General features: G+C 42.3%; 1 protein-coding gene across 1 annotated transcript; it reads right to left on the reverse strand.

Annotated features, from left to right (window-relative positions):
* Positions 1-1,174: 1,174 nt before the first annotated feature.
* On the reverse strand, positions 1,175-12,075 carry hnrnpub (heterogeneous nuclear ribonucleoprotein Ub). The gene is made up of 14 exons (XM_041064198.1): positions 11,486-12,075; positions 9,892-10,006; positions 7,893-7,972; positions 7,600-7,739; positions 7,358-7,457; positions 6,629-6,741; positions 5,978-6,241; positions 5,752-5,871; positions 5,519-5,647; positions 5,236-5,404; positions 4,786-5,067; positions 4,428-4,699; positions 4,149-4,286; positions 1,175-3,406 (listed from the first exon to the last, which is right to left on the reverse strand). The coding sequence occupies exons 1-14, from the start codon at positions 11,934-11,936 to the stop codon at positions 3,356-3,358; spliced, it is 2,424 nt and encodes an 807-aa protein (XP_040920132.1). The 5' UTR covers positions 11,937-12,075; the 3' UTR covers positions 1,175-3,355.
* Between the last annotated feature and the right edge of the window lie 178 nt (positions 12,076-12,253).

Genomic DNA, 12,253 nt, shown 5'->3' on the forward strand with positions numbered 1-12,253 from the left:
TGGCAGTCCTGCTGCCACAAACTCCACCTCCTTCCACAAGCACTTTTATATATTTTGTAAATTTTGATATCTTTTTTTTTTTTTTTTTTGAATTTGTATGAGTTGTGTTGAGTCTGCAGCCATCATTCAAATTCTGTCTGATGTGTTATATTTTCATGCTGTACATAATATGAATGAGTTTATGTTTGGAAAATAAAATATTTTGTTTCACGTAAAGTTTCCTGTCTGTTTGTCTGTCTGTCTGGGCCCATTCACATTCATGATCACATTCACATGCAGTTACATACAGCTGCCTGCCTCCTCTTTCTCCTCTTCATTTACACTTTTTGTAAAGTTGTAAAATTGTAGAGCAGAGCAAATAATTTGCCTAATGACTTATAACACTTGTTACGCTGAAGGCACACTGTCATTGACAATGACGGTCAAACCCACTTGCAGTGCTTTTATTGACAGTGGAGAAGAGCTACACGGCCACATGCAGAGAAACATGAAGTCAACTCACCTTAAGCTGGAATGGGTGTTTACATCAGGCTTAGACCGGGCCAAACGTTGGGAATCAGCTGTTTGCTGTCTGAGTGGGGGGTCTTGTCATTCACTAATATGCTGCTGATGGAGGTAAACACGCCACCCTGCCAAAGACAAGCAGCTGTCTGTCTGGGAGGGAAGTGGATTCCCATCATGCACCTCCAGCTGCACCGGGAGGCATGAGAATAGAGGAAACGCAGGTGGTGCTGTGGAGAGACATGAATGTCAAAAAGGTCATACATACTGCTCAATTGCTCAGCTTCTACATAGCCCATAAGAAGAGATAAACAGTATTCTTCCTCTTTAATAGGACACACCTACATCATCACTGACACAGCTGGTTAAAGAAGTCACTGTAACCCACAAAGACAATACCAGCACACTCATAATCCCCACATAACCTGACAAGAAGAAGAATGGGGAAAACATTTGTAGGGTCCAAATATGAATGGTAAACTGGAGGGCACAAATACTTATGTATTTTAGTATTGTGTATTCAAAATTAATTGAAAACAGTTTGAAGAGATCTGTCTTCACTTTGACATTAAATCCACTTTGATTCAACATTGTAAGACAACAAAACATGAAAAGAAAAACATGACTTACATTTTTTTTTTTAGGCACTGCAACAAATCACAAAGTCATTGTGTACCAGCTTCTTTAACTTTAATAGAGTTGAGGCAAATTAAAAAAGAAAATACAATCCCAAATTTTTTAAACACAAATATCAAAAAACCGTCAGATAGAAAAGACAACAAATCTCAAAAAGTCTCAAAGCTTTTGCACTGTTGGTTTAATAATAAAAGACCTGATATACAACCTGCAACATAAAGCGATAAAAATATAGTGTCTGTTGTATTATAGATTATACTGGAAAGTCAAAGCTTGCATTCTGCTAGATTTATGTATCCAGTACAATAAAACAGGAGGGCACAAACTCTCCAGACATTTAAATAGAATCGACAATTCATCACACAGCAGTACTCTGGCAAACTAACACTTTCTTAATCACAATACAGTTAAGTCAATTAATTAATGAACATTCGTGCATGGTTGAAATAGTGGTGAAGTATTTACAAGTTTGTTAAATATCAATAAGGGCAGTTTAAAAAAAACAAACAAAAAAAAAAAACAATGGACACACACCACCGAATTTTACTGTAATAGTTTGTTTTCCAGCTCGGATGTTGTTGTTCCAGTGTTGCAACACAAATTGGGCGTCCTCTGCCAGGATAATGTGGCAGGACACTTTATGAGCTGTCTGAATGAGCTGCCATTATTGCTGGGCCGCACAGTCACCACCACAAACTCTGGAGTGCTTTGAAACGACATAATAATGCCTTTAAGTTGGAATTTAAAAAAAAAAAAAAAGTAGTTACTGTCTGCTTCCTTCTCATCCATCTGAAAAGGTTTTCATGAACTGTTGGTTGTGTGGATGTTGTCGTGACACTGTGTAGCCCTTTAGGTTTGCTGGTGAAAATGAGCAACCCCACCACTTTGTGCTGAACTAGCGTCATCGGAAATTGGTTCAAAATTGAAACGGTTGTGTTAAAATACACATGCACAAAAAAAAGGAAAATTATGTGGTGGTTTGGGATTTGTTGTTTAAACTGCACTGGTCAATGCTAGGTGTTCTTCAGAAGTCTACTGCACTAAAGGAACCACTGATAACCTAGGAACCACACTCTCTCCTGAGAATCCAGCATAGTCAGTGCCCTACATTTACTATAAATTAAAGATAAAATGAATTAAAAGGCATAAAGTAGTACTAAAAATGGCTTACTTATATCCTTAAAATGGCTTGGCCAAAATATTTTCTCAAAACAATGTGCATTAGAGGAGTTAAAGGACTGGATGGGACATATCAAAGACAGGACACTGGGACGGAATACTTAACTAATGAGGTGTCAACTGGGGCTTGTAAGGGGGGCTGATGTCCGTATTGTTTGAAGTAGCAAACGAGGCCATCGCCCATTCAAAGGTCTTTTACACACCTTTGAACTGAATCAAAAGTCATAAGCCAGGAAGAATGTAAAAAAGCCAACGAGTTGTTTATTGTAGGTCTATGGAGTTTAGGTTACAGGTTTGATAGTGGGAACAAAAGACAAAAAACTTGCTGTAATTTATCTGCTGCTTCAGTTTAACTGCTTGACAGTGACTCTACTGACATGTACAGTCTAACAATATAATCAGCTACCACGCTTCCTGCTAAGAAGCCATGGTTCCTTTCAATCATTACCGTTTTTTTTTTTTAAACTTCTCATACAAACTAGGCAAAAAAAAAAAACACAAAAAAACCCCAAAACAAAAATATTTACAATTTGTAATAAAAAGAAGCACAAAAAAAAAAAAAAAAAAAAAAAAGATCACAGCACAGATAAAATGCACAACCCTGAAAAAAACTTTCTTAACATCTTGCCAGGCTGGCAAAATGTGTCTGGTTCCTGATATTACAGATTTTTTTTAAAAGCACATCATTTAAAAGTGGTGGAAAAGGTAATGAAATATACAACAAAAGAAAAAGAAATAAACAGATGATTGAATGAGAGACTGAACCCACATTGTACATGTGTATATAGAGATATATATATATATATATAAAGCTTCCATTACACTCCGGCTGCCTGGTCTCCTCTCTGATGTGGAATGTTGTTGCTCCATATCGCTTGGTATTCAGTTGGTGGGTTTTAGATTAATAAAAGTGGGTTCGAAGAAAAAAAAAAAAAACTTAAGGAAAAAAAAAACAAAAACAAATCAAACAGCAGGGTGGAGGGATGTTCCGTGGCAAGCGGTGGGTCTCCGTGGCCACCAGTCCGTTAGAACAAGTGTCTTAGTAATATCCAGGCTGATACTGCTGGCTCCATGGCTTCTGGTTCCAGAACTGCAGAGACACAGATACACAGTTCACTATGTGTAAACCTTTCTGTTGAACATTTTCTAAAACGTGCTACTTCTACCACCAATATGTGCTCATTTTAAACTTTCCTCTGATTAATGATACATCAGGGTATTTAACTGCCTTTCTTTGGTCAAAGCTAATGTCCCATGATGGTCACAAGCTGGGATCAATCTGAAAAGTGGTCACTGTTGCTGCATTTAAGGATGCTGTGGGATCTGAGATCAGGAGTGGCCTGCCAGAAGTCAATTCATTCACATGCTATAAAGTTTGAAAATCAACCTATACACCACACACACACACACATGTAAAGGAAAAAAAGGGAAATGAATCTCTGTTGTGTTTGACAACTAGTTACATGTGATTGTTTTACATGTAAAGCTACAGGCTAAATCACTAACAGAGGAACTGTTGACATTATGTTTAACAGGGATTCTCACTAGCTGAGCATACTTATGCAGGCTGTTAATCAGAGTGAATGTAACTTTATATGTATAGCATTGACACTTGTTGTTCTTTGTTAACCCCTCTATCTAGATTCCATTTACACTTGTGCTTGTGGGAAAACCATTTTGCGGGTCTGTACAGTTCTCTTTACTTATGTAAGTGAAACCTGGGTGTTAAACTTCAACCTACATCATTATCAACATTGGAAGACATTTATATCCAAACTAAAAAAGCCTGGTGTGGAAAGTAGAGACAGTTTCTAACACGGAGAAATACTGACCCCTTGCTGCCAGCTCTGGTTGAAGGCCTGGGCCTTGTCCATGCCGTTCCTGTTGCCAAAGTTTCCACTGTTCCTGTTGTTACCAAAGTTGCCATTCTTGTTTCCAAAGTTGCCACGGTTACCACCTCTCTGCTGAAACTGTAGAGAGAAGGAAAATGATCAGATTAAACATGTTTATATGAACATAGGACAGTGTTTGCATGTTCTCAATGCAACAGATATTCTGTGAGCTGACACAGCCTGAATAACATGATGTACACCTGTCATTATCTAACCCACCTGGTTGGGATGTCCCCTGTTTCCACCACGACTCATGCTGCCTCCACCTCCTCTGTTCATGTTCCCTCTGTTCATTGGACCGCCTCTGTTCATGTGTCCTCCTCTGGGCCCCATGTTACCCCTCATTGGCCCACCCCTGGGAGATCCGCCCAAGTTGGGAATGGGGCCACCACCGCGGTTGAAGTTTCCACGGTTGGGGAATCCTCCTCTGAAGGCGGGAGGAGGCAGGAAGCCACGAGGTGGACGGTTGAAGCCGCCACGAGGACCAGGAGCTGCAGACAGATCAAAATGGTTAAACTACTTAAAAACACACTTCCCTCAATAAGAAGAACATTACATCCCTAAATATCAATCCTACCTCCTCTAAAGCCGCCTCTGTTCTGGAATCCTCCACGGCCACCACCTCTCTGTCCAGGTCCACCGCCCCGACCAAACTGGTTCTTGCCTCCCCGGCCGCCACCACGAAGGCCGCCACCTCTTTTTGGTGTTGTGCTTCCCTGGTTGGGTTTCTTTTCAGCAGGCAGAGCGGTCTTGCTTTCCTCTTTGTATTGCTCCAGAAGCTTGGCAGCCTCCTCCTTCTGCAGCTCAGCATAGATGACCTCATCGAAGCTCTCTCCCTCCTCAGGCAGAGAAAAGAAACCTGTAACACAAGGAAAACAAACCAGAACATGGTCAGAGGTGCAACAAGAGAAACGACTGAACCAGACAATAAACAGCAAAACAAAACAAACCACTAGAGACCCTGTGGAGGTTTGAACTATGTACCAGTACATGTAAAATTTATGCCACAAGCATCTTTTTTTTTTACCTTTCATTTTGAGGACAGCATGCTCAGGCACTTCTTTGCCATCAGTCTCCACCTTCTTCTGGACTCTCTGCTTGTAGTCGTCGTCAGAGGGGCAGACCACCACAGCCTTACGCTGGAAGCCGGCAAACAAACACATCTTCCTCTTCTGGCCTGGGGCAGACAGGTTAGTCTGGAAATGAAGACAGATGATCGGTTATACTGTGATTTGTAATATCTGATTTTACAGTTGTTATCTGTATCACAGTGGCACAGGCAGCGATCAGCTTCATCACAAACCACTTACATGATCCAGGATGTAGTTTCTCTTCTTGCGGGCGGCAATCTCAATGAACTTTCCCAAGAAAAGTGGTGCTCGCTGGGAAATGGCAGTCAGTTTTGTAATGTCCTTTGACTGGCGTTTCAGGCTGTTGATCTGTATGAAATGAGCGAAGATTAAGCCATGAGTTTTTTTGTGAGACAGAAACTATAAGACATACAGAAAGCCAAAGCTGCCACACAGCTGTTTTTGGTACTGACCATCATCTTGTCCACAATGGTGTCACTGCCCAGGATGTAGTATTTCCCAGGGTTCTCCTGGACGTGGTTCTTCACCCATGTGGTCTTCCCTGAGCCTGGCAGACCTACCATTACAATGATCTACGTAACAAAACGGAAAGAAAGAGTTATAATTATGAATACCAAGGTACAAAAGTACATTTTCAATGTATGACTAATTAAAAAGAATATCCACAGCTGTACTTACTTCGCAGTCTGCCTTGGTCTGTGGCCCCTTAAGGCCCTGGACCCGCTCACCGACGGGGATCTGCTGCAGGAAGGTGTAGCCCTGAGGCTCAGGGAAATATGGAGTCTCCATTTGACCAAAGTTGAACTCCACGGCACAGTTGTGGCAGATAACGTGGGGGAAAAGGGCCTGGCCGTTCAGAGTGTCCTTTTTGATTTGGAAAGCAACAAGAGGATCCCCACCATTCTTGGCGAAGGACATCACCACCTCCTCACCCTCAAAGTCCTAAGCAAAGAAAGTAAAATGTAAAAGTTCTTTTTCGTCTGTATGTGTGTGAAAAAACCCGGTTATAAAATGAAAACAATTCAGACAACCACTCTATGAAATCATACGTAATTTTCTAAATGAAATAAAATTTAAAAAACAGTAGATACAACAAACAGCATCTTCTTTCAGAATATTATCAAATAAAATTAACCATAATAAAGAATTACATGAAGTTTCTACCCTTTCTGGTGTACATTAAATGAGGGAACTATATATTCCGCAGAGAATAATCATTTCATTTTATTGCAGCTTTGTATTCTTTGTGACATTCAATCAATCTTAGTTTTGGCTATTGTAAGAAACCAATGCAAATACCAGGTGCATATGATCAGAGTTATGTCTTACAATAAGGCAGCAGATGACATCATTCTCCTCATAGGTCTCTCCAAAGTCCTCTGTCACACAGTTGGTGGTCTTCTTGCCTTTCCCAGAGTAGGCGTAAGAATGTGCCTCCTCACCTAAACATTAATGGGAGAAAACTTTAATTGACAAATACACTTTGTACCATTTTGTAACAGATGGCATGATATTTCTGAAATAAGACACCACGTCTCAGTTACTGGTGTGTGAATCATCTGTGTTGGCCCTAAGCCAGCCACCATTACCATGAAGCAGCCAGAGCTGGAGCCATTTTATATGAACATGTCATGCTGCTCACACACCACTAGAGGGACCACTTAGGACAGACTGCCCTTTATAAAGGGCCACTGAAGCCTCTGTTTTTAGGGGCATTATTTGGCTTGACCATCATGCAAATTCATACAGCCAGTGGCCTGCATTTTGAATAAAAGGTCAATGTTCTTGCAGACTCCCAGTGGGTGTAATGTGCTCTATCCAAAGCACAGTAGCCCTTCAGGTATTCAGCATGTGTGAATTATAGCAACTAGCAGCACTGGCTTAGGTGGTGATGAGGCAATGATATTCAGTAAATCGATAAGTCCTTACAGACATGAAAGCTCAAAATGGGACTACAAACGTATTTAGCAGTTCTCTGTTCATTCCACTGACACTGAGCGTCAATGACACAGCCAACAGTATGATATGTTCAGAGCTAAAGCAAGTATAAAAACTGACCCAGGAGCAGTGTGCCAGTAGACAAGGACCATCCAACCTGCACATTGTGGATATCCATGTTCTTGTTGTTAATGTGCTTCACAGGAATTTTCTCTGTAATCTGGTGACATGAAGCAACACACAAAATGTGTAAGTATTAAGTATATACTATAAACATTCAGGGATGGAATACAGAACAGTGAGGTGGGGCAGGAAAGGGTGATTTCTTTCATGTGCAGAACATATCAGCATTGTTACTGTACCTTCATCTCAAAGCAGGCTTTGCCTTTGTTCACACCATAGGTGGCCTTGCCTCCGGACCACAGGTAAGCAAAACTCTCCATTGTGAGAGATGAGGCGCTGTAACGGTCCCGTGACACCTTAAAGTGCAGGTCGCAGTTGTCTAGAGCACAAAAAAAAACGACACACTGAAGTATCTGTACTGAACAAAAACAAACTGTGGTTAATGTTCTTTTTAACTGTCATCCATGTCGTCTTTGCAAATACAATTTTGGACCTTGGAATACTGTTAACCTAACCAAATAGGAAAACTTACAGGTATCCAGACAAACTTTTGTGTCATCAAACTCCTCATCTTCTTCCTCCAGAGGTGGCACAGGTGACTTAAATGAGGCCCTGGAAAGAGACACCGACCAGTCAGTTAGAGGATTCACATGTCAGTGAAGCTGCATGGAACATTTAGATGCCCTGGGTACCACTTCCTGAAAAATACTGGGGGAGAGTAGTGGAAAGAAACTAGGGGAAGCAATACAAAACAAAAACAGTGAACTTGGCAAGCGAGCCTCCAAACTTTCTGGATAGTCAGCTGTATTGTGGCCCTTGGAAAACAACACTTACCTTGTAGCATCCAGCGAAATCTAAAATGTGAAAGATACATAGAAAGAAAGCACTGCCGCACCGCCGACTGGTGAAAGTGACAAAATCAAAGCAGACCTCTCCCCTTTCAGGTCAGTGTGTTTATGGTCTCCTGGATTTGTGTGGGGTCAGTAACAGTAATAGTGGGTGTAGTTATATTTAACTTCCCATGTGTGGAATTCCAAATGAAAAGGTCACGACTAGATCACACTGTTCTGTTTAACTACGCAACTGTGCAGTACAAGTTGTTACCATGCCTCGATGCTTGAAATGAGCAATCACAGTGTACTGAGAACTACAGCAACTTACCAACTCTGTAGCTTGACTTTATATACATAAATCTCTAAGAGAGCAGTCACAATGTGGTAAAGAAGGAACATTTAAATAAGACTTAGGCATTGTTCCACCTGTAGCAGTGATCTAAGTCCAGTGGATTAGAGTACTTATTAAGAGGGAAGAAACAAATTTGGGGATCATCAACCCATTCTCATCATCTGCAGCAGTCATAATATCTCCCAGAGACGTGTGGTCATATCTGTCCTCAAACAACCTTGAGTGCTGTAAAATTGGCTGCTGCAGAGGAGATCTGGTGGCACTGGAAAGCATACTGTATGAGTTGGAGCATATGGTCAGTGCTGCCCGTTTGCAGGCAACACGCTGACTGCTGCTCTGGCGGCATGTGGCTGCCCAGGGATCGTTGGTTTCACACAGGGTAAATTAAAGTGCTACAGTCTTAGGGAAAAAAATTGGCACCCTGAATATTTGTGAAGAGTCCCAGACTTTTCCCAAGATGTAAAAATTTCCTTAAAAAGCGATTCCATTTTCTGCCCGTTCATTCTTACAGTGTCAACAGCGCAATGAAAACGAAACACCGACCAAGAAGTAGATACATGTATGCACACACATACACTCACAACCACTCATGCACACCATGCATGATGTCACCTGCGCAGGGATAGAAAGAGCCTTGCAAATATACACATTCACACCAACACACCATGATATAACACACAAAACATGATACATGGGACAGAGATAGCATTTTGACGTCATACAACCAGTGAAAAAAACAAAACAAAAACAAGAACAAAAAGAACAAAAAAACAAAACAAAAAAAGACCATTGCGAGGTAAAACGATGGACGGTCGATAGCGAGCTCCTCCGTGGACGTTCCAAACACTCTGGGAGTTTTGCTACATCCTTGTGTGCTACCTTGCAGCACTGGACCCCTCCTCCCACACCTCTCAGCTACTCCTCCCCACCCACCCTCCATTCAAAAGTGCACATCTGCTACTTTCCTCTGGGTTCTCTTTGAGCAGCCTCGATTCACCTTGAGGACACAACGGGCTTTCCAACACAATAAGTGGCAGAAGGAACAGATGTGAAAATTCACAGAGACTTGATAGATGCACTTCTGCTACAGAATGCAGTCCATTAAAGACACAATGTGAGTGGGCACTGTAAAAGGTAAATGGTAAGGCTCTTGAAGTACTCAGGGATGGCCCTCAAAACATGTGTGTGAAAGTAAGGTTATTAATAAATAGTATAATACTTAAAAATGAGGGTTTTCCTCTTGCTAGATATATGTGCATTGGCACTTAAAGCCAATACAGTTCAACAAAGCTATGGATGGCGCTTCAGGGATGCTGAAGGCCATTTTTGCTCTGTTCCATCCTTACCAGCTGTATTTGTTCTCTTCAATAAATTCAAAGTAGCCCCTTCCATGTTCCTCCCGGCGTCTCTTAACACCCTTCTTATTCTTCTGATCAGCATTCGTGTCTTTGTCCGCATCCCCTTTGAAAATAGAACAAAGATATAGAATGAGGTGCTCCTTTTTGAGAGAGAGAGAGGTCGGACTGGCAGTGGGGTTCTGGCCCACAAAGCCCGTTCATTAATTACATTGTGTCGACCATAATCATCAATGTTAAAGGTAACTAAGAGGTAACACCTCATGATTACATTAAACAATACAGTCATATTTCAGAAATTGTAACAGCTCTAATGACCAGGTAGTAATTACAATGTAAGCTGGTCCAAATGAACATTGTGAACAGTATTTACTGGGGCTGGAAAAACAAGTCTCTGCAAAGTAAAGGGACATTAACCCTACAATAAAGGGCTTAGAATATACTGTTTTCAGTAAGATTCATGTATAAGTATATTTAATTAAAGAGGACAAGTCTACTGTTGTCTGGGACAAATGCATCATGCAAGGAAATGTGGAAACCTACTTCGACTCGTAATGACCCCCCTCCCCATATCTTATCCTTAATATACCTAAGTGACTAATCATTATAAACCTATATTTTCTGTGCAGATCCAACAAGATGACACTTTCTATTCAAACCCAGGACAAACTAACCACGTGCTGGCTAAACAAGCAGTTCTGCGCCGGCCCCATCTTCCGCACAGCCTTGGGTTAGCTAGTTCAAGTGTTCCCGGCCCTATAGAAGTCAAACACACTTGGACGTATATCCGATATGCACCAGTCATCGCGCTTGTAGAAATTTAGTCCCAAGAAATTCGAAAGTTGATTTTAATTTCTATTTTCTTTGAAGTGCCCAATTGTCCCTTTTGAGCCTGAGATAACTGACAAGTATATACTAGAGGCAAGATATGCTACAATCAATGCAGTAATCTTTACAAACATTTTTGCTGTAAAGTTATATCGTTTTGTGCGTGTAGGTTATGAAGTTGGGGATTCCCGTTGCCCACCTCCACGCTATCATCCCATTTCGTAGCTAAACTGTAATGTGGGAAACACTAGCTATAGGGATGACCAGCTTGTTAGCGCTGCACCACAGACACAAAGAAAATGACGTTAGCAGGCAAGCTAACACGCTAACCGAAGCGAAACGAAAAGCCAGAGTAAAGCAAATTATTAGCTCATTTCCCACTTCCTCCGCTTAGTAACTGTAGCTAACGACGTTCAATTGTGTACGATAATAATGCTAAAGTTGGCGCATGTGGACTGTGCGATCGATACTTAGCGTTACAAAACGGTTAACGTTAGCTAACCATTGGCGACCGATGCTAACGTTGAGTTAGCCGATCGGCTAACTGTTTCAGTTTGAGGCTAACGCTGGCTAGCCTAATGAGGTCACGCTATCTAGCCTAACATGGACGCTCTGCTGTACGCATTCAAATTAAGTGTTTCCCAGCCGGCTCCCTCCTCCCGCGGTAGCATTAACGCTAACGTTATAGCAGAAAACCGACAGCCAGCCACAGTCCATCCAGTCAATCACATTTTCATAACCAATTCGGTCGACTCACCCTCTGCAACCTGGTCCCCGGGCTCACCATCCTCTGTGTCTATTTTCTCCATGTCGTCCACATCTCCCTTGAGCATGGGATCCATCTCATCGTCTTCGTCCCCGTCCTCTTCCCCTTCACCCATTTCTTCGTCCTCGGCAACGCCATCGCCGTTGCCCCCATTTTCCGGCTCTTCTTCCTCCTCCTCCTCGTTGGCCTCCATGCTTTCTTCTATCGGGCCGTCGCCCTCTTCTTCCTCCGCCATACCTTCCTGGTCGGTGGCCTGACCGAAACTCTCGGCCGCCGAAACTTCTTGGTCCAGCGGGGAGTCTCCGGCAAAGGCCTCCTCGTCCAGCGCGGCCTGCAGGCGGTCCATCAGCTCGGCCTTCAGCCCCTTGTCCGAAAGATTACGCTTTTTCAGCTCGTCCTTCAACTCGTTGACTTTCAGCTTTTTAACGTTAATTGAGCTCATTGTGAATTTCTGACGACAAACGTATTAATAAAATTAACAAATACGACGATAAATAAATTACTGGACGCTCTTTGATAACGGATGTGGCTCAATACTGCGCCAAATGGCACCCGCTGCACGACCAAGCTTTCACCGGCAAATGAGCTGTGCGGAGTCCGCGGTGTGGGGGAGGAGGATGACGTCCTCTACCGTAATTACCCAGAGAGCAGCGCAGCTTGGTTATGTAGCCTGCCCACCATCTGTCGCTGCTGTAACATCAAAACAACCACCAAGAAAGCATTGTTGTGGAAAAAGTGGGACAGTGTATGGAGGAAAAC

The sequence above is a fragment of the Toxotes jaculatrix genome, chromosome 19, assembly GCF_017976425.1.
Source record: "Toxotes jaculatrix isolate fToxJac2 chromosome 19, fToxJac2.pri, whole genome shotgun sequence".
Taxonomy (NCBI): Eukaryota; Metazoa; Chordata; class Actinopteri; family Toxotidae; genus Toxotes; species Toxotes jaculatrix.